Source organism: Gavialis gangeticus, unplaced genomic scaffold (genome assembly GCF_001723915.1).
Source record: "Gavialis gangeticus isolate Ggan-Ray unplaced genomic scaffold, GavGan_comp1, whole genome shotgun sequence".
In the NCBI taxonomy this organism is placed as follows: domain Eukaryota; kingdom Metazoa; phylum Chordata; order Crocodylia; family Gavialidae; genus Gavialis; species Gavialis gangeticus.
Window position 1 is genome coordinate 43,948,612 of NW_017729008.1, and position 22,231 is coordinate 43,970,842.

The following is a 22,231-nucleotide window of genomic DNA, read 5'->3' on the forward strand; positions in this document are numbered from 1 at the left end:
CAAGGCCTCCCATGTCTCTGCTAATGGATCTCGCTTGGATTGCCCCCTCACTGCACTTCCAGGGCTAGACCTCCTCTCAGAAGCTGCCAGCTGGGTGGTGGCTTCTATCTGAGAGCAGGCGACGCATTGCTCTGTACCAGCAGCCTGCACCACGAAGCCCTGAGAACCTCTTTCCAAATTTGAACCCCCATCTCCAAAAAGGAAAAGCTGGTCCATTAACCTGTAGTGCCATGAAGTTCTCACAAATTTACATTTTTATCTTTTAACAAGTTGCTGTGTTTGAGATTAACATTTTGGATTACAGCACGGTCCATCTCTAGGCTCACATTACGCTCTACAAAACCTCAGTGGCCAGGCCTACCCCACCCCAAGGCGATTCCTTTCGCACCTGGTGAACACAGCTTTCTCATTCTTAGCATCCATGGTCAGTTTGATGGTTTCCTGGCCTGACCCCGTACTGATGGTTTCGGTAACGATGTCAGTCTTGTCCTCATCCTCCTCGCTGTCGGAGCCTCCAGAGGAGCTGCTGTCCGAGGCCACGAGAGGTGCCTTCCTTGTCACACAGACGTTCCAAACACAGGGTGACGTAGTGCTAACTGCAAAGAGAGAGCAAATCATTCACAGGACAAACCGAGCAGAGGCACCAGGAAGACTTCTACAGCCCCCAGATACAACCGGAACATTTTCAGCAACAGAAACCAGAAGGCGACTTACCTTTCACTAACTGCGCTTTTCAAGAGGATGACGTGAATTTGGATCTCACAGTAGGCAAGCATGAGCTTCACATGGGCACGACTGGATTTTTTTTTTAAAGAGCAGTATCTGTTGGGACCACCCATGGCTTGTGCCGCCTCATGCTCACATGTGCGGGCCCAAAGAACAGAACAGCCACTGCCTTGCTTCACTTCCTTGAGCATTCAAAAGCCAGGCAAGTGGGAACTCAGACAGGCATCCACACACGTCACAGGATCTACACCATCTCAAAGAACCACAGTTCCTGGAGAGTAAGTAACCTTTTATGTTCAAATAGGCAAAGTGGATCCCCGCTGCAGGTGACTAGCAAGCAGCAGCATCTTGGAAGTATGTGCACAAGGGACTTCAGTAACATCAAAGCCGATCGTAGGACCACTCTCCTCAATTTAGCATCTTGTCTAGCAGATAAGCCCAGTGCATAATGCTTGGCAAGAGGCAGTGGACTACTCCATGTCACCAGCTTACTGGCCTCAAAAACAGGTCTCTCTCTGAAGGAGTCCTTGGACACTGCTGGAGCACAGCTGGCTCATTTGGAGAGCTCCATCAGACAACTAGTGACACAGGAAGACACGCAGTGTCATCCCTTTCATTACTCTCAGTGAAGAGATGGTCTGACCTTTAGAGGAGCTGACTAAGTACAGACAGAGACACTGTCTGATGTATTATGTAGACAGGACCATTCAAGGTCCGGGATACTTCAGATGCCTTTAATTTCTTTTCCCTCTATGCAGTGTGGCTCTGGGAAGATGCTGATCAACTGGGATAAAATTATCACAATGAACTTGGAGGGGGGTATACAGCATCAGCTTGCCCCGTCGCATGAGAATTCGGGGAGGCGGCCATCAGTAAAGCGCTGAAGTTCACTCGCTCTCGTGCCTGGAGGTGACAGCCACTAGAAAGCCCACATGGACAACACAAAAAGATGGAGGCTCGAGTCATGTGTCCCTGGACATGAGCATCTTAATGGAGGCAGTCTTGTGAACAGAGAACTTACCCAAGACATGGGTCTTTCCTAGGCAGGAGAAACACTTGCTGTGCCCATAACAGAATGGGCACAGTTTTGACTTCACCATGACACTGCTGCAATCCACCCAGACCCATGTTACAGTAGGGATGTGAATTCTCTTTCTTTATGTTTTAGTTTTTGGAACAACCTTTATATGAAAAGTGTAAAAATGCAATACTTAGTGGGCTAAATGAACTGGCCTAAGGTCGCTGAAGAAAGCAACGGGTTACCCATTTGCTGAGTTACCATTTGCTAACACAGGCAGGTAAAGGGCACTGAGGGAGCATCACAGACACTCCACCCTTTATCCCCTCACATGGGAGCACAAGGTGACCAAGGACAAACGCACAGATACAAACACTGTGATAAAAAAAAGAATCCAAAGCTCATGCACATAAACACCTACGGTGGAATCCACGCTGACACACGCTTCAAGAAATCTGTCATCTGCACTAGGTAATTAAAGACTGTGCTACTGCAGGGCCAGAAAAAAGTGTGGGCTGGAAATAAGCTACATTAGGAGCCCACCCCAGCTTTTATAACTACATTTAATATTCACCATCTGCTGCCTGTGACACAATTTTAGAGACAAATTTCAATGCTTTTCTGTGCTACCAATTCCTCAAATTCTGCTCTGATCTAAGACTGGGCAAAAATGCAAACTGAAACGATGGGGTTTATTAACATTTTGAGGATTTGGTTAGCTATCAGTGGGCATACTGACACGTGCTATTAAGGTGAAATTATAAACTCTAGTACATATTGCACAGGAGCTTATTGCTCCCAGGTGCCATATTTATGCGCGTGCCTGGGACCGTAGCACCTTTAGCCAGGTTGGAGCAGCCCTGGCTGGCTGGGAGCACGGGGGATGAGCCTGCCAGCCCAAGGCTGCTCTGACCCAGCTCAGTGTGCTGTGGAGGAGCTGGCTGGGGCGCAAGGGTGCTTTAGTGTGGGGCTAGCTGGCAGGGAGCCCTCGCACTGAACTACCGTTGTGTACTTACAGGTATTACCCTGCACCTGAGTTAATTAGTTTAGGCCGTCCTAATAGCGCCACACATGTAGATGGTGATGTTTTACTGCAGAGCTAATTAGGCAGTTCTGCAGTAAACGCATCGTGTAGATGCACCCAGTGAGAGCAGACCACCTACAAGTCAAAGAGGTTTCTCTATATCCAGGGTGTCAAATATATGGCCCATGGACTGGATTTGAGAGGCACTGCAGCCCAGATCTGGAGCTGGACCATCGGTACCAGATGCTGGCTGCTAGCAGGGGATACAGCCTGCCAGCACATCCGAGTTTGACACTGCTGCTCTCTATTAACCAGAGAACCACATTTTTCAACTAGCAATGGGTGAAGCACACCAAAAAAGCAGAAAACTCTCACCAGATTTCTGGTACTTCCTGGCTTTTGCCTATCAGAAATCTATCAGGATCACTTCTCTTTCAACTGCCTGACACTGTTACTACTGAGCATCCCCAAAAAATCAAACAGCACAGAGAAGCGCAAGCACCCTGAGAAATGAACCCCGGGCAGAAGCACCATTTAACAGGATTCTTGAATTCAGTCACAGTCAAGCTACTTGACAGATCTGTTTTGACACCTATGTGAGGCAAGACTGGAGGGGAACTTTACCCATGAAACCTGGGATATCTGGCAGTACTCAAAAAGATTAGAACAACAAATTAATCCCTCCATGTTTCATAATATCCCCACTTACAGGTCTTGTCCTGACTTTGCTTGGGGTTTCCCTCTGAGTCGCTGCTTTCTGTGTCCACAGGAGAACTACATCGTGGACCTGATTCTGAGCTGGAAGACAAAAGAACTTGCAAATGAACTCCATCTGCCATGGTCCTGCTCCCTAGAGCTCCCTCTCGGAAGTCATTAAGAGTCCCTGCACAATCTCCCACGAATATCTATAGACTTATTACTTACATTAGGGTGACAGCCCTGCAATAATAACAGTGCTGCACTATCACTCTAGCACAGTGGTTTTCAAACTTTTTTCATTTGTGAACCCCTAAAAAATTTCAAAGGGAGGCATGGATGCCTTTGAATTGTAAACATGTGTATTTATATACTTTTGATGGAGCATATCTTTCATGGACCCTTTAGACATAGGTTGTGGACCACAAGTTGAAAATCACTGCTCTAGCAGGTGGCTGCCCACAAACTCATCAGGGGAGATCAACAGCAAACAGGAAGAGCCCTTTTCTCCCCAGCAACACCTGGGGTGATAAGGAACAATGGTAATAAGCTGATGGAGAATAGGTTTAGGTTAGAGATCAGGAGGCAATATTTTACAGTTAGGGTGGCCAAAATCTGGAACCAACTTCCCAGGGAAGTGGTCCTCGCCCCTACCTTAGGCAAATTCAAGAGGGGGTTGGATGATCACCTATCTGGGGTCTTGTGAACCCAGCATTCATTCCTGCCTGTGGCAGGGGGTCAGGCTAGATGATCTGTTCAGGTCCCTCCTGAGCCTAGCTACTATGAAACTATGAGACATGGCCACCAGATATCAGTCAATATAAGCATAAGGTGGGATGAGTGCCCAAATGCAGATGGACAATATTAAAAAGGGGAAAAAAAGGGAAGATTCAAGGTCAGACTCCTCCCTTGCTGTTTCATCCCTCCAACCCACCCCCAGTCCAAACATTTCTTCACGCAGAAGCTCTAGAAAAGGTGATGCCGTCTATGCTTCATTTACCAACAAAAAGGTTGAAAGTCTGTAAACTTTGCCCATCCTTTCTCCTCAGGAGTGGTGGTCTCTGGTGCTGCTGAATCCCACACGCTTGATCCAACATCCATGGCCACGCAAGGTGCTGGGGGTTTTGAATTCACTGGCTCGAACACGGCTGTCCATCCTGAGCCTGAAGGCACGGACAGAGATAGAGAGAGAGAGAGACAGAGAGAGGGATTCTTGAGGATTCTCAGGAATTGCATGCTTTCCCAAACCAAGCCAAAGGAGAGGGAATTCCCAGAGTTAGGAACAAAGACGATCCTTCCACGTAATCAATGGGAGAATTACCTATTGAAAATTGGCTGACTGGCCCAAAAGAAATCTCATGAGATTCAATAAGGACAAGTGCAAAGTCCTTCACTTAGAAGGGAGCTGACTAGCTAAGCGGCAGCTTTGCAGAAAAGGACCTGGGGGTGACAGGGGACAAGAAGCTGAACAGGAGCCAGCAGTGTAGCCTTATTGCCAAGAAGGCTAACGCCATCCTGGGCTGCATTGGTAGAAGCATTGCCAGAAGACTGAGGGAGGTGATTCTTTCCCTCTATTCAGCACTGGGGAGGCCACATCTGGAGTCCTGTGTCCAGTTGTGGGTCCCCCATGACAGAAATGATGTGGACACATTGGACAGTCCAGTGGAGGGCAATGAAAATGGCTGGGAGAAAGGACTGGTGAGGAGAGGCTGAGGGAACTGGACTGATTCAGTCTGCAGAAGAGATGACTGGGGGGAGATTTGATAAGTAGCCTTCAGCTCCCTGCAGGGGGGTTGCAAAGAGGATGGAGCTGGACTGTCTTGGTGGGGGCAGATGACAGGACAAAGAGCAAAGGGCTCAAGTCGCATCAAGGGAAATTTAGGTTGGATATTAGGGAAAACTCTCTCACGAGGACGGTGGTGAGGCACTGGAACAGGTTACCCAGGGGGGTGGTGGAGTCCCCATCCTTGGAGGTTCTGAAGACCAGGGTAGTTGGGATGATCTAGTTGGGAATGGTCCTGCTTTGAGCAGGGGGTTGAACTAGATGTGACCCCCTGAGGTACCTCCCAACCTTCATTTTCTACAATTACCTACAATTTGCACATAAAGTGACAGCTATCTTTCCAGAGGGATGTGCTCATTAAGCAAGATGACTTTATATGCTTCCATAACTGCAAAGCACTAGCTATAGTCAGGCACCGTGCTGCTAGTGTGTGTTGAGCAATTCTGTCTAGGTACTAATAGAGCCCTCATCAGGTTTAGCAGCAAGGCACACGTGAAAGAACTGGTGAGCATGATGAAGTGTCCAAGGTCGCCCAGGTGGTTAACAGCAATCAGGAACAGAATTTAGCTCCCCCGAGTCCCAGTCCATTGCACTGTTCACTGGACCATCTCTCAGTCCACAAAGGCTCCTAAGGTCCTGCCAGGGATTTCCTTCCTGAGCTGAAATGGTGTAGCTCTCTTGAGAAGAGGAGATCTGCTGTGGCAAACTGATGAATGGTCTGTGCTGCTCAGAGTCTGCAGGAGATCCCACACCCCTATCATGGATTGCACCAATGCTTGAAGGACAGTTGCGCCAACGTGCAGCCACCGTTAGCCGTCAAACTGCCTTCAACATAAATAGTCATTGTTACCCTGGTCTGGGCATAGGAGCCCATTTTTTGTTATGAGACATTCTCTATGTGTGTCACAGAAACAGTAGGGAATGGCACAGGAACATGCTGCTAGCCTTGGCCATTTTTAATAGGCTGGATAAAGCTACAGAAGTCCAGCAAAACAGCAGGCCTGAGGCAGCTTTAAAACTCCCAGGAACTGCAGTGGGAATCCTGTAGGTGTTACTGATGCCACGCTGACTGGCTGTTTCAACTGAGCAACCTGCCTGGTTAAGCAACCACACAAATCTGCAAGTTTAGGTTCAACAGGAGAGGCCTGGCAGCAGGCAGCACATGGGAAGGCCTTGAGATAACTAAACCTTGATATCATCATTTTAGTTTGAGAATATCAGCAGCGACTGATTTAACCAAATGCACCAGGTGCAGCTGCTCTACAATCAGTATGCCCTTATTGCATTTTTAAACTGGTGGTAAAAAGCAGCCTACATCAGTGTGGGGGAGAGAAGATGGCAACAGGCAACCTTTCAAGATGGTGAAAAAAACAGATAAGCAATCCTCCCTTCCAAGAACTGTAATTTTCACAATCCCAGTTGACTGAAACCTTCCAGAGCCATGGAAGAACTTGTGCAGCCTGGTTCCCAAAGTCCCAGTAAAACAAAGGGATATTAGTCTAGCTAATTGGAAGACATTAGTTAGAGTTAAGAGTATGCATACATGGGTGAGAAGGCAGGGAATTGCACTGAAAGGCACTCCTGCTGGCACAGACCCATGACTCCAGAATCCCTGCATCAACCCTGGCCCACGTCTCTACTCAGCTGTAAAGGGAAAATCAAAAGACACTGAGATAGCTGTTTATTTTTCTACTTGGGGCATAAATAATAAAAATAAATAATAAAAAGTTCAGGCTATAGACCAGTCTCTTGCCTTATTTATTTTGTGGCTACACTGCCCCTGTAATCCAGGTAACAAAGGCTATCAACAGGAGGTAGATCTGCTCGATGCCTCTCAGTTGTTGTGTAGGGATAACATCTCCAAGATAACTTTTGTACCTACTCTGGTTACAAGTAACACCAAAGAACACATGGTTTTGGAGAACGAAGCTTGTCTTGCTTTACTTAATTCTGGACAGCTGAAAGTTCAAAGAGCACAGTCATTTGCACTTTCTGCCTCAACCGCTCCCATAGGGTCACCTGTCTACATTGCTCTGGGGAAACTTGCTGCCTGCCTGCTCTCTCCAGGCTGCAAGAATGGCTTTACAACAAGCTAAGCTGAACTTGAAGCACTGCAGCTAGCTGTGACAACATTGTGCCTGAAGATGCTTAGCAGTGCTCTTCAGAAAGCCTTGAAGAGCAACACATCAGTGGTTAGTGCTTACCCAATATTGTTTCCTCACCCAGGAAATTATGCAAGAGGCAAAGATTTCTTCGGGTGGTATCTTTTATTGGACCAACTATGTAGCTGGGATAAAGTTATAGACAAGCCTCTGAGTGCAGCACCTTCTTCAAGACCTGATGAAAGTCCCAACAACACAGTTAGTCCAATAAAGGGCACCACCTGAAGAAATCCTTGCCTCTTGCTCTGGTTTTTAAGAAAGCACATAATGGCTCAGGGGCTGAGGCACATGACTTGTGAGGATACTCTGAAAGAACTGGGCTTATTTAGGGTGGAGAAGAGAAGACCGAGGGGGGGCTGAATAGCAGCCTTCAACTCCCTGCAGGGGGGGCTGCAAAGAGGAGGGAGCTGAACTGTTCCCAGTGGGGGCAGATGACAGGACAAGGAGCAATGGACACCAGTTGCAGCAAGGGAAGCTGAGGTTGGATATCAGGGAAAACTCTCACGAGAAGGGTAGCAATACACTGGAAGGTGTATTCCAGTGAAGGTGTATTCCACAGAGAGGTGGTGGAGTCTCCATCCTTGGAGGTTTTGAAGACCTGGGTAGACAAAGCCCTGGCTGGCATAATCTAGTTGGGGATGGTCCTGCTTGGAGCAGGGGGTTAGACTAGATGTGACCTCCTCAGGTCCCTTCCAGCCCTCGTTGTCTGTGCTTCTACTGCACCCTGTCTAGCAGCCTCAGTGTAACATGGCAATCCGTTTGTTTCCCTGTATGTGGAGAATCCAGTCTCTCAAATACGCAAGACAGGAACATGCAGACTGAAATTCAGAATGGACATTCATTTTTCATCTACAGAGCCTGCATGAGAGGGTAGTCATGACAGAAGAGTGGTTCACAGGCTCTACATACTCCCAGGAGGCATCTCTCTAGGAAATACTGCCCAAGCCGATTTGGAGAGTTAAATTAAGGCACCCAAAGCCCTCACCTTCAGAGGAGTCTGTGCTCTTCTGCTCAGAAGCATTACTTTTGTTGGCGTTCACTGTAGGAGGTGAGGTTTGTTCTTCTGCTTCCTCCTCCTCTTCCGAGTCCACACTGCCATCGTGGTCCCCATTCTCTAGATCACTTTTTGAAGAACTCTCTGAGGTCTGAGAGACTCCAAACCTACAGAATGCAGAAATCACAGTTAGAAAAACCTACTGAACCAGTGGTGCTCAACTTCTTGCCCAAGAGCCATAACAGGCCATGGTGTTCCATCCCAGCCCTACATGGCCAGATCTGGCTATGGCACTCCGTGCCAGCCCCACATGACCAATCTAGTATGCAAGGCCACACTTTCCAGGCCACAGGGCTCCCCATGGGTCTAGAAATCTGGCAGCAGGGAAGCAGTCACCACTCCCCTGCTGTTAAATTTTGGACCCATGGGGAGCCCCTGAGGCTGGATGACATGGTTCCAGGGGCTGAATCTAGCCCATAGAGCGGGGCTGAGCACCCATGTCGACCAGAAGGGGGAAGAAAGTGGCAGTGTAAGTCTGTTCCCTACCAAGTACCTTTCAGTGCTTTGAGTCATATCATTTTTGATGTGCTAGGGGGACCAAGCTTCCTACACTCCCTCAGAAAATTGGTGCAGTCTCTTACTAAAAGTTCTGCTTGCCTTCAGCCCATGTTTCTGTTTCACACCTTCATCCTATCGCTTGCGTTTATTTTCCCCACACAATCCTTAAGAATCCCCTACACAAATTTGTCCTTAGCCATCACTAAGTGGACAATACAACAGTACTCAGTCATTCGTCACAAGTTATTCAGTCACTATAGTGCCTGTGTGTATAGAGCCCATGTGTGCAGAGCCCTTCACAGGCAAATAAAGACCCCGGTCTCTCTAAGCAATGCACAATCTAAATTCCATTCAAAACAGCTAAAGCAGTACACTCAAATACAGAAGCTGGGGAAGGAGCTGGACTTTAAGATGACAACAGAAAGAATACAGCAGCCAAGCAAGAACAGACTCTTGGTGGGATCTCACCACACACTGTACTACATTTGATTTTTGCATTTTCCTCCTTTATACCACTTCATCACAGCTTCCCTATCTTCAAAGCAGGGAAATATGCCTGGGGTACATAGGCAATGTGTGTACAGTGCCTTGAGGATATAAAGTGAGCTGACTTCAATGAGCTTAGGAAAATAGTGGGAGAGACCCTATGGGAAGAGAGACTGGAGGAGAAGGGAGTTCAGGAAAGGTGGTCATTCCTCAAAGAAGTGATCCTCAGAGCACAGAAATGGTCCATTCCTGTAGGCAGGAAAGGTCGTAAAGGGGCCAGAAAACCCTCTTGGCTTACCACAGGAGTCAAGGAGTGCTTAAAAAAAAATAAAGGAGGCTTACGGACAGTGGAAACAAGGGGTGGTCACCAAGAAGGAATACACAAGTATAGCTTGTATTAGTAGGGAGAGGATAAGGAAGGCAAGGGCAGCAACTAAGATCAGGTTGGCAACTGAAATCAAAGACAATAAGAAGTCCTTCTTTGGGTATACAGGGAGCAGGAGGAAGACCAAGGGAAGTGTGGGGCTCTGGCAGAATGGGACAGAACAGCTGAAAACAGACAGTCAGGAGAAAGCTGAACTCTTTCATGAATACTTTGCATCGGTGTTCCTGCATACAAATGGTGGTTGCCTGCCTGGTCGGATGCTGTGAGAGACTGGCAGAAGGCATGATGCTGAAGGATAACCAACATGGTTTTGTTGTGGGCAAGTCATGTCTGACCAACCTTGTCTCCTTTTATGATCAAGTCACGAACCACTCAGATGTGGGAGACGTGGGTGATGTCATATACTTGGATTTAAAAAGGGCTTTGACATGGTCTCCCACGTTGCTCTTACAAAACAACTGGGGGATTAAGGGCTGGCAGAGTCCATGGCCAGGTGGGTTGGGAACTGGCTGAGGGGTCGAACCCAGACAGTGTTAGTGAACGGGTCTGTATCATCTTGGCGGGAAGTAGCCAGTGGTGTCCCACAGGTTCGGTTCTTGGCCCTGAGCTGTTCAACATCCTTATCAAAGATTTAGATGAGGATGTGGAAAGCACGCTAGTCAAGTCTGTGGATGATACTTAGTTATGGGGAAAAGTGGTAATGCTGAAGGATAGGATGTGGATCCAAGTGGACCTAGACAAGCTGGAAAGGTGGGTGAAGCAGAACTGGGGACAGTTCAATAAAGATAAGGGCACCCCTGGGGAGGACAAAGAGCAATGGCCAGGAACTGTTAGAGGATGGTTTCAAGTTGAAGAACTTCTTTATGGTGAGGGTGACCAGAATCTGGAATAGACTTCCAGGGAGGTGATGCAGTCCCCAACCTTGGAAGTCTTCAAGAGGAGACTGGACAGACACCTTCCTGGGATCATTTGATCTCAGCAGCAGTCCTGCCCAGAGCAGGACGGATGGATTTGATGATCTTTCGGGGTCCCTTCCAGCCCTTAACGTATATGAGTCTATGAAAATACTATATGTGCAAATGTTGTTTCATATTTCAGTTTCCACATACCAGTATTGGGCATATGGTGAGCAAAAAATGTATATTCCCATATTACAGAATCATAGAAAATGAGAGTTGGCAGGGACCTCAGGAGGTCACATCTAGTCCAATCCCCTGCTCAAAGCAGGACCAGCCCCAGACCCAGCTACATCTTCCCAGCCAAGGCTTTGTTCAGCCAAGTCTTAAAAACCTCCAAGGATGGAGACTCCACCACCATTCTAGATAACCCATTGCAGTGCTTCACCACCCTCCTCATGAGAAAGTGTTCAAACTAAACTTCCTTTCCACTAACATCAGCAACTCACTACTGATGCATAAAATAATTTTTAAAAATATTAGACTTCTGGCAAAAGACAAGTTGAATCTCGGGAAATGTACTGGTTATTTATGAGCACACAGAGGACACAAAGAAGTTTTTACACATCAGGTTAAAACAGTAAACTGTACAACACACCATTTTGGTTAACTGCATTTCTGATACTGCAACAACTGAAAAAGCACGGTGAACAATTAGCACATACTAACGAGAAACAAGCATGTGAATAAATGAGCAACAAGAGTGAACATGTCTAAGGGCAAAAGGTTGATTTGTACAGTTAATCTTTACCGTGGAACAGAGACCGCCCCGTCTATTTCTGAACACACTTACTGGCTGATTTTAGACTGGGCACCATCAATTTGCACTGAAGGACACCATTTCTCACAGGCACAGCGGATGGACACAAAGGGTCAATGAGGATTTTTTCGCACGAATCCCATGCAGACAGAAGTGCTGGACTGACCATGTGGAGACTGAAGCCTTTTCATGGTATTTATTCCCAAAACAAATACAATGCACAGGCAACGGGAAGCCAAAAATCCCCATATAGACCCAGTACATCAAGGGTGGGCAATTATTTCAGGTGGAGGGCTGCTTAATGAGGTTTGCTGAGCTTTCGAGGGCTCCATGCATAGACCTGCCCCTTGATAGTTGCTCCGCCCCCTGCTCACCATCTTGGCCCACCCCTAACCCCTGACTGTCGTCACCTGAAGTCCCTCCCCTTGCCTCCGGAAATACTCCTTTTGGGACGGAGGGTTTCCATCCTAGAACCAAAAACCCCCCAAAACATACACTAAAATCAAACACCTACTATAACATATTTTAATTTTATTACAAAAAATATTTTTGTCATGATTTGTGTTTGCGTCATGTGTACAGAGGAGATTGCAAAATAACTCAAAAATAAAGTCTAGGCTTGTATATGGTGCGTGTGGGGGGTGTATGGTGCAGTGTGGGGGTCCATGAGTGGGTATCACTATGTATGTGAGGAGTTGTGGGGGATGGGTGTGGGGCATTTGCGCAGCGTGAGAGAGGGTCAGCTTCCCCACCCCCAACCACTTCCCTACCTGCTGCCTGGAGTGAGCAGGTCCCCGGTAGCTGCAATGGCCAGGCCCTTCTGCCCATGAGGATAGGAGCAAGGTACAATCAAGTATTTTGGGGGCACGTGTATACATGGGCACCTTGTTCCCACACTCGTGGGTGGGAGGGCTGGACAGGTACAATTCGTTGGTGGGCGCCATGGGCTTGATGAAAGTGCTTGGCGGGTCGGATCCGACCCGCAGGCCTTATTTTGCCTGCCCCTGCGCTACATTATCCAAGACCAGGCCTACAAGAATCACATTGAGCATTGTCAATATACTTGGCTCAGTCTCAATAACCTGTGAGATGGATAAAGGCAGGCAAAACAGTGCCATCTCTTAGGGTAACACAGACACCTGTCTTATTAGCAACTAGATCAAGTTTACGTGCCACACAACTCACTTTCACTCTCCTTGATATTTTTGTTGATTAATTTAGTCACATCTTTCAGAATTGCAGTTATCAAAGAATCTGATTTAAATTATTTATTAAATCAAAGGGATAAAGAAGTGCAAGTTCATTACATATTTACCACATGAGAGCCCACTTATAAAACATTTTTTCTTCCTATTCTGAACAAGGATCTCTTCTCTAGGTCATGAAATGAATTAAAAATTCTTTCTACACCTTGCTCTCTAACAGCAATGGCTGTACACTCAGAAAGGAGAAAAGGACTGGCTTCTAAGAACTATTCAAATAAACCTCATTTCTCTCTTCCACTATGGGTTATGTATTATCATGCTTACAACACAGTTGCTGATCCTCCTGCTTCTCTCTGTTGGAATAGGTGTCTTATTCTAGGACAAACTCTCTCACCAGGAGCAACAATTCATATAAAACCACTCAATTTTATACCAGACAGGCTTCAGCGCACATCTGTACAACAAATAACCAACTGGAACAATATGAAACAGGCAACAGACAAACCTGCTTTCATCTTACCGTGTTCTCGATTTCACTTGGGTTGCATAGCTTATTTCCTTCTCCTCCCAGATATCTTCCTCCTCCTCATTATCATCAAATTGTTGAATCCGTTCATTGCAGCAGGCTTCAAAAAGGGAAGCATTGGGCTGAAATACAGTTAAACAAAAATCAGGTTCTGCAGATCCTTGGAGGACAATCCTGGGGCAGAGTAGAATTCATAAAGCAGAAGTGACACAAAACTGTTCCACCTTTTTGTTGCGTGTGCGCCCAAAACAGGGAAATTTGGTTCAGAAGTGGAAGAGACAAAAGTCTGAATGAGGCAAACCCAGAAGAGACGTCAAAGGAACCAGTCTGTCGCAACCTCACTTGTTTCTGAACTGCTCCTGTGCCGTTCTGGTAGCCAAGTTTCTGCTTAATCCCCTGGCACAGGGAGGCTCTCAGCCATGAAAGGAGCACTCAGAGGTATTTCTCAGCACACCACTCAAGCTCAGTAGCTTGGACCTTAGAAAATAAGGGGACAGGGCCATGGACAGCCTCCTTTCCACACAGACAAATGAGCATCCTGCAGTGTCATCTCAGCCTCCTCACGAACTTCCAATCAAATACGTACCTTCTACAGAATCCCATTAAAAGCACATTGAAAATTGAGTCATATAAAATCAGTATGATACTCCTGAATTTTGTCCATGCACTTTGTGTATGACAGGAGATGCCTTAGCAGTAATCAAAGTCAAACTGCTCTGTATTTATATAAACAGCTTGCCAAGCCAAGTGCTATAGGATCTCTGCATTAAAGGTTTGGAGCACGTACCAGTTATGGGACTGTCCAAACCAAAAGCAGTAGTGGAATTTTGCCATGCAAAAACCTCTCCAGTCAGGAAAAAGAACAAGCTAAGCTAAGCATACTAATTGCTATTTGTGGTTGCAGTTTTAGTTTGCAGTTTGCAGTGGAAAAACAAAGAATTTTTGCAGCTGAGAACTTGTCTGAGCTGACAAGAAGGAAGGGGGAACTCGTTTTTCACAACACTGTTTGAGGGAAGACCTAAAGGGAAGTGTTTTTAAAACTAAGGAAATCAAATGCCATCAGCTTTGAACAGGACAGGGTGTGTCAGGGAACAGGTGTCTGTTTCTACCACCATCCATCTCCTGCACCTGAGGACGATTCAGGGCAATATTCAGAGCTGTTAAGGAACCCCTCTCTAGACTTTCCCCTCACTGGCTTCCTTTCCTATTCAGTCAGTGGAAAGGGTGACAGAGAGAGACTTCAGACAGCAACCAGTTTGCACAAAGCCTTCCAGCACTTACGCAGAAGTACCCTCTAGCGTGGCCAGTGACCATGTGCAAGACCCTGTCGAAGCAGAGGACGCAGGACCAATCCCGATGTCAATGCTCTGAGTCCCCTCTGTGGCTGCAGGCACTGGGGCTGCTCTTCCCTTGCCACAGAGAGCCCCTCTTCTACAAGATGGCGAGGGCAGCAGTTGCCTCATGTAGGCACTGATCAGCTGCCTCAGCCCTGTTCAACAAACACCCCCAGGCCCCACTTACACTGTCATCATCTGCATCTATGTTGAAGTTTATCTCCGCAATCCTGTCAAAAGGCGCACTGCAAAAGAGGGAGAGAAACCTAAATGAGGGCTGGGAGCAACATTTCTGCAGCCTCAGCATAAGACCAAATGCAATCTTTTTGCAAACTCAGCATACAACCTGAGGCAGCTGACCACACAGTAGCTCTGCAGCTTGACCTGACAAGCTCCTTTATTGTCCCTGAACACTTGTTGCTGTATTACCCCCTGAACAGTCATTGCTGTATTACCCCAAGACAGCAATTTCTTTACTCAAGACTTTGAGGGGAAGAATGACCCATCTTGCACTTCTGCTCCTCTAAAAAAAACATCACATTTAGGGTTTCCAACTTCTCAATCTTGTCCGGTTCCTTGGCACGACAGCTGGAGCTGCCTGGCTCACAAGGTATTATGAGCCCTCAAGGCAAACTAAGCAGGGTGGCTTGGAACCAGACAGCTACTGGCTGTCACATGCCAATATCTGCAGAGTATAAAGGCTGCCACCGAACACTTCTGTCTGTTCTTTCAGCACTGGAGCAAAGCTGGCATGCAAGGAAAAAAAAACTGAACTTGATCATAGTCTCAAAGGCTTGGCTGTATGGCAGAGATGATGCATGCTTCCCACAGCAACAGGGGAAGGAGCTAATGACCCTGCAAGTTCCTTACAGTTCTGTGTTTCTTTGGGAACTCAATGAATCTCCTTACAGAACCACAGAAAATGAGGGCTGGAAGGGACCTCAGGAGGTCACATCTAGTCCAACCCCTGCTCCAAGCAGGACCAGCCCCAACTACATCATCCCAGCCAAGGCTTCATCTACCTGGGTCTTCAAAACCTCCAAGGATGGAGATTCCCACACCTCTCTGAGTAGGCGGTTCCAGTGTTTTACCACCCTCCTAGTGAGAAAGTTTTTCCTAATATCCAACCTCAACTTCCCTTGCTTAATGGGAAATCTGATGAGAATCCAATGGAGGCTGGAGAATGGGCAGTGACTGTGAGCTTCCTATATAGCAGTGTTCTGCCCTTGGCAAATTGTGTGTAAAGAAACACAATCAAAACAGCTCATACTAGCAATGGTGTCAAGAGACACCATTACAAGAACAAAGGATACTATAAGTCCAGTATCCTGCTCATTAGTATGTCTAAGGGGAGAGGGGGGTGGTCTATCTTTGGTCACTGTTATTTATATCCTATTTATTAAGCTTTCTCCCCTTAAGTGAAAGACTTATGCTTGAATATTTTTACTATTTTACAGCAGAGGCACAACATCACCAACCCAGTAAAGCAAGGTTCAGGTTTTTATTGCACCCTGATTCATGGTTTTCACCAATGGGGAAGGGACCTCCACACTATTGTGAAAACTAGAATAACCGACACTGCAGAGACTGCTTTATTCTTTCTTTCCTCTCTGGATGAAAACAAGGGAATGGATAGCATGTTTCAGTTATAATTCTCTTTCAGTTTTACATTGCCTATCGCTTGCATGAGCTAACCTCCTCTTAGGACAGGTTTAATTTCTACTGAAAAAATGCACAAAAAAATTAGATTAGACCATAATCAGTGCAACTGCCTGACAGACTGAAAATGCCTGGTCCTCTTGTCCACAATTCTCAGAAAGGGGGGGCAAAAAGATTCTCTATACAGAAAAGGAGTTTTCTTTATTTAACAAGGCATCAGCACATGCCTGTCCCCAGATCTCCCCTGCCCCAATCAAAGGTAACTGCCAACATGCTTTCAGGGCAAGCTGCTGGCTTTTGCTTGACAGACATTTCAAAGATGGCACAAAGAGCTGAAGCTGTTACAACTGAGATGAAATGACAATTTAAACATACAGGTAGTTCACTGGGGCCCACAAACAGTGGTTTCCTCACTATCCTACACCTGCCCAGAGCTGCCAAAGACTCAAAGGGGTCATTTTGCAGCTACGTACTTCTCTGAACTGGCTTGCCGGGGGACAAGGAGCTCAGCCAGCTGATGTTTTTTCCACTGGTAATTAAATTACACAAGACAGAAGGGGAGAGCTCCGACTCTTTCACTATGATGCATAAGCAGGACAGTTGCAAGATGTTATTTATTTTAAATGACAAAAGCCTCAAAGCAGGCTACCAAAACTGTGTGGGGGTAAAGCTGGGAAGAGGCAGTTAATGATACACACTCTCTGAGATACGATCTCATTTCAGAATGCTGAGTTTGGTAAGCTTCATAAAATGAAACCTGTCCACCCTTCCCTTCCTTGGAAGGCGTGATCTGGCCCTGTCTCATTAATGTCCCCTTATACATATGGAAGAGTGGCTGGATGCTCTTGGGCAGTTCACCTACTGCAGGTCTTTGGTTTTCTAGTCCTCACTTGACTATAAACTTTTCTGGACTGAACAGTGCCAGCACTGTTGCCTGAATTTAGAACTAGCGATTTCTGATTTTAATTAAACAAAAACAGCAGGCACAGAGATAGTTATAAGACACAGCACCTTATTCAAAAAGAGTCTGTCCTTCACCACTCCTCTGCTGCTGCTTCTGCTGGGAGACTTCCAAGCTCCCAGCAGGGCCCTTGCAACTGGGTTTTCTGACTTGTTTCTTCTTAACCACCCTGTTACACTGAACTTACTGTTTTTTCAGGCCCATAACCAATCTTCCACATTTCTGAGCTGAGCAGGGTGGTGCATCCTCCACTGTAAGCCCTGAACCAGAGGAAGCAACTAAAGCCCAGGAGGCTTGCAGAGCCAGTAAAGGACTAACAGTTCCATTTATAATGGCTGAACTCACTTGATGTTGTCATCCTGGTCTGCAAACTCTTCATCATTGAAGCCAAACTGATCCACAAAGTTGGCTGTCATCTGCTGGAACTGATACTCTGAGAATGCCTGAGGGATGCAACCAGCGAAGAGTCACAAGTGTGCAAAGAAATCAGATTCAGGGGGTTGAACACAGGCACAAAGGGAGATGCTGTTTTTCAGCACACTCCAGCCACGGCTCGGTTTATCAGCTAGGTGTCTGTACAGCTGTAGTTTCCAATCTACTGCACATAATGGCCCTGACATCCTGCACCTGTTCTGACCCCCCAAGGTATTTAAGGACTCCTGTTCATACTTCTGCTCAGAATGTTACTCTGCTACCACAGGGGGAATACTGGAATACCCCGTGCGGAATCAACTCTGTTTCCTCTTGTTCTCAAGCGTTTTTCAAATTGTAACTGGGAAAAGGAAACCACTAGCAAAGGGAATGAAACCATGCTTGTAAAGCCAAACAAGTAGAGTGTAGGGACATCAGCTATTTCACCATTTCTGGAACCTGACAAGACTTTAGACTGAAGCCATCCACTTATTTTCCAGTGTTACCTTCATGCTACCAGCAAAACAAACTTTCTGGCTGGTTTTGGCAACCTCCCTTTTATCCACAATGCTCAAAAGGAGAAAGAGAATGCCTGGCGTCCTTGCTACACATTAAAAAGATGCTTTCACCACTGACTACCACCTCTGCAGCATCCCCAAAGCCATGAGATCTCCTTACCCACACAAAGCCCTACTGGTTTGCTGCATCTGCCTTTCCCTAAGCTCTGGCCCTCACTCCCTGCTCTTATCTAACAGTCCCCATGCACACTCCCCTCCACAGCATGCAATGGCCTTCCTATTATTCCTCCTGTCTCAAACTGCAATTATCAGGAGCCAACTTCAAATTCAGCATCCACACAATGAACAGCTTCTTTATTTGGTGCTCAGTGGCCATGTCTACATGAGATGCTGACTGTACAGTTGTTGAGCACAGTCATTTAATACTTGCATACCCAAGTACCAAATGACTGCGTAGTAACCAGCATTACAGTGAGTAGCATCCCCACACGGCTTCGCAGCAACACTGACTGTGCAGTAATTCAGTACTACTGCCCAGCAGCATATTACTATTGCACAGTACCGCTGCATCACGGTTCGTGCCACATGACGCTACTGCACAGTAGTAACGAGCTACTGCATAGTAAGTGTCTCGTGTAAACGTGGCCAGTTTGTACGCGAACACAGGATGTTGTGTTTGGGGGTTGGACTAGATGACCTCTGGAGGTCCCTTCCAGCCCTACTTCTCTATGACATGCTTATACCATTGGCCCACCTTCTATTTATATAAATAGTGCTGTTCTATCCAGATGTCCAAGCACCTCACAGGAGGCAAGTATCATTGCCCCCATTTTACAGTGAGAAAAACCAAAGACCAGACAGTTCACAGAGTGGGCACTGGGACCAGCAGGAGTACAGTTCTAGGATATTCAACCCTGTACAATAACCACCCTGCCTCTTAATTAATGAGCAGATCCCACAGGGCATCTCAGCAGAAGAGAGCCCTTCACTACAGTCAGCTTTCCACTCTGCTGCAGAAAGCAAGTGATATTTCTCCCAACTGGCCCTTCCTTCCTTGTCAAACATCTCTTGCTACCAACTAAGACAGACACAAGGCAGAGAAAGGGGCAGTCTGCATAAGAACAAGTTCAGGAAGCCTAATGACTATGATTAAAGGATGAAACCAGAGGAATGTGCTCCTCAGCAACAATAAAAAACACAGCATCCGTCACCTGCTGGAGGGAGAGTTCATTGGGGAAAGCGCTCTCAATGTCTTCATCCTCGCTGGAAGAGTGCAAATGGTGAGTGCTCACCTGAAACACAGACCACAATGAATGTCAAGGGGGCGACAAGAAAGCTGGCCACGTGTGATCATGGAAAACATCAGAACACATAACACCGCCACCAGAACTTTAAAGTGAAACAGGCAGAAGGCAATAGGCCCATGTGACAAAGAGAAGCACTTATTACTGTTCTCACCAAATCCACTGTATTCCGCCGGTTCGTCTCGGTCAGAGTCTCTTCTACAAAACTCTCCCACCTCCCTCTGCAATCCTCAGGTAGCTCTGGAACAGAAAGGCCATCGCCATGGTTAACATAGCTCGGGGGGGCTCAAGGAACAAGAATCAGTGCCAGCCACTGCAAAATTCAGTCCCACTTTCTCCCACGTTATGCATAACGTGTAGATCTTGCAGCCAGCCAGGACCAGTGTCCTGAGCTGCAAGCAGCTCCTCAAGACCTTTTTGCAACACTGTCAGTACAACAGGCAACATGGCTGTAATCCCTCTGCTCCAGCAGGCCCATTAGCACACAATGAAACATAAACATGATAACCCTTAAATACCCTCCCAGAAGCCAAAATGCTGGAAGGCAAGGAAGAATTCAAAAGAGAAAACAGAAGACAAAAAAAATGGGTCCAAATCTGAGAACGTGGACATTTAAGAGAAAAAAAAGGGTATGCTGAGGGTGTTACTTAGAAGTGTGGACAACATGGGCAGAGATGCATATCAGAGGACAGAGACTGTACAGCTTAAGGACCTGTAGAGTCCTTTCTTGTACCTGAGATACTATGTACTGCAACTGCTAGGTAATACACTCTAACATGTGGGCAGGTTTCAATCCTGGGTGTAGTAGGGCTGCCCCTGAAAACTGTCCAGAATGCAGCAGCCTGCCTTCTCTATGGGGCTGAGTCACCAGGAGCATTCAACTCCAGTGCTCTTTATCCAATAGCTTTCTGGGCCCAATTCAGGGTATCTGTTTTGACCAACAAGACCCTACATGGCCTGGGCCCTCCATACTTAAGGGACTGCCTGCTGGCTTATGCAGGACCATGATGCATCCTACAAGTACCAGCAGTGCACCAAGTCCACTTGAAGAAAAGGCATGGGAGGTCACTCCTGGCACTTCTCAGCTCTGGAACTCCCTGCCCCACAAAGCCAGCCACGGGGTGAGCCTGGATGGCCTTCGGAAATGGTGTAAGACCTCCCCGTTAGAGCACGCATTTAGCAAACAAAGCTAGGCTGAGATATTGTCTAGGGGAGTCTGTTTTATGTAGGTATTCCAGCTCCCTTTAAAGTGGTTTTGTTCTCTTGGCACTCTCCTGTTTTGTAAATTATTCCATCTCTTGCTGTAAGCCGCACCGAGTCTTTGTTAGGAAGGACAGCATATAAATCAAATAAGTAAATAAATAGTTCCAGTTTTAACACATAGACACCCAGGTGATTGGGTTCGACAATGAAGACAACTGAAACAAGGCAAATTTTTAAATGATCAAGTGAATTACAAGAGGAGAATAATCTGAGTCAATTATTGAATTTTTTGTCGCTGCTGCTGGAAAAAGATAAACAGAAAGAGCCAGCTTTCTGTAGATTACACCATTGATTCACGCACTGACCCCAAACATATTGTCAGATAACTGTATCAGGGGAAGGACCAAACAGTACATCCCTAAACCAGTTAACTGATTGTCTTTATATGCACGTGCGCGCATACATGCACACGGGAAAAGGCCATGGGAAAACAGGAGAGAATTGACTTTGAGGGGAGGAGAATTAATTTCTCTAACTTCTTCCTCTTTGTCCATCAGACAGCAGAGCCACAGTCTGCGTGTTAGTCACTCATATGTCAAATACATTTTTATAAATGTTTTGAAATTCCTTTCCAATTCATTATAATGCTGACACTGTAGTCTATAAAGTCACTAACATTTGTATCTGGTCAGCTGACAAGAAGCCAAGAAAGGGGGGAAATCCTCCTTTCTCTATTAATGTGTTTTCAAGAACCAACCTCATGGGGAAATTCTCTCTGCCTAGAGAGGAGAAGAACGGTTCTCAAAAATGTAGATCAGAGTCCAGCAAGATGCTCCTTGGCCTGTCTCAGACACCGCAGAGATTCAGGGCCTCTATCACCGTTCACCGCAGCCTTTCCACACCACTGTTCAGGCCCCACGGCCCCTGGCATGCTTAATGGCATCATGGGATCTGTTCTTCCATTCCAACAATTGGGCCTCCTGCTATGGCACACATGCATTGCATGATATGCAATGCTGGGATCATGGATGAGATCCTAGTCATGCCATTACTACTTACCAGTGAAGGGTGAGCCTGGGATCATGATCCTGGACTCCCCTTGCACCAGAAAGTAGAAAGCCAGGTGCCTGGTGACCCACTGTGATCCCGGGGCTGGGACCGCCAACAGGCTGACAGGGAGTCCCAGCCTTGGGACTGCACTGGGGCTGGTCCTAGAGCCGCACCACGCAGCTAGCATCAGGCTGCCCAGCAGGGACCCAGCCATACGTTCAACTTAAGACACAATGGAAACCGGCCAAAAGTGATTATACAGATTTTGTGGAATCATTAGGTGGCTTATTTCCTATTTTATCACACCACTACTTGCATGAATGTGTGGTCGGATTACTATTTAAGGCACGATTAACTGGCTAATTTAATATAAAACACTGGCTGGGGCAGGTCCTGTTTAGAGCAGGGGGTTAGACTAAAAGACCTTCTGAGGTCTCTTCCAACCCTCATGTTCTACGATTCTATGTTTTCAACATTTTTTCATTTGCAGATCCCTAAAAAATTCAAATAGA

At 46.6% G+C, this 22,231-nt stretch overlaps 1 protein-coding gene across 3 annotated transcripts in view; it reads right to left on the reverse strand.

Annotated features, from left to right (window-relative positions):
• PPP6R2 (protein phosphatase 6 regulatory subunit 2) overlaps nt 1-22,231 on the reverse strand; it is a 137,370-nt gene that overhangs the window by 29,177 nt on the left and 85,962 nt on the right. For all 3 annotated transcript variants that reach the window (XM_019509708.1, XM_019509706.1, XM_019509707.1), the window contains exons 13-21: nt 19,621-19,706; nt 19,374-19,454; nt 17,579-17,676; nt 14,801-14,858; nt 13,274-13,401; nt 8,395-8,570; nt 4,465-4,627; nt 3,478-3,566; nt 389-596 (exon numbers count right to left, since the gene is read on the reverse strand). In XM_019509708.1, coding sequence (XP_019365253.1) covers nt 389-596; nt 3,478-3,566; nt 4,465-4,627; nt 8,395-8,570; nt 13,274-13,401; nt 14,801-14,858; nt 17,579-17,676; nt 19,374-19,454; nt 19,621-19,706 — 1,087 coding nt within the window. The remainder of the gene's footprint in view (nt 1-388; nt 597-3,477; nt 3,567-4,464; nt 4,628-8,394; nt 8,571-13,273; nt 13,402-14,800; nt 14,859-17,578; nt 17,677-19,373; nt 19,455-19,620; nt 19,707-22,231) is intronic.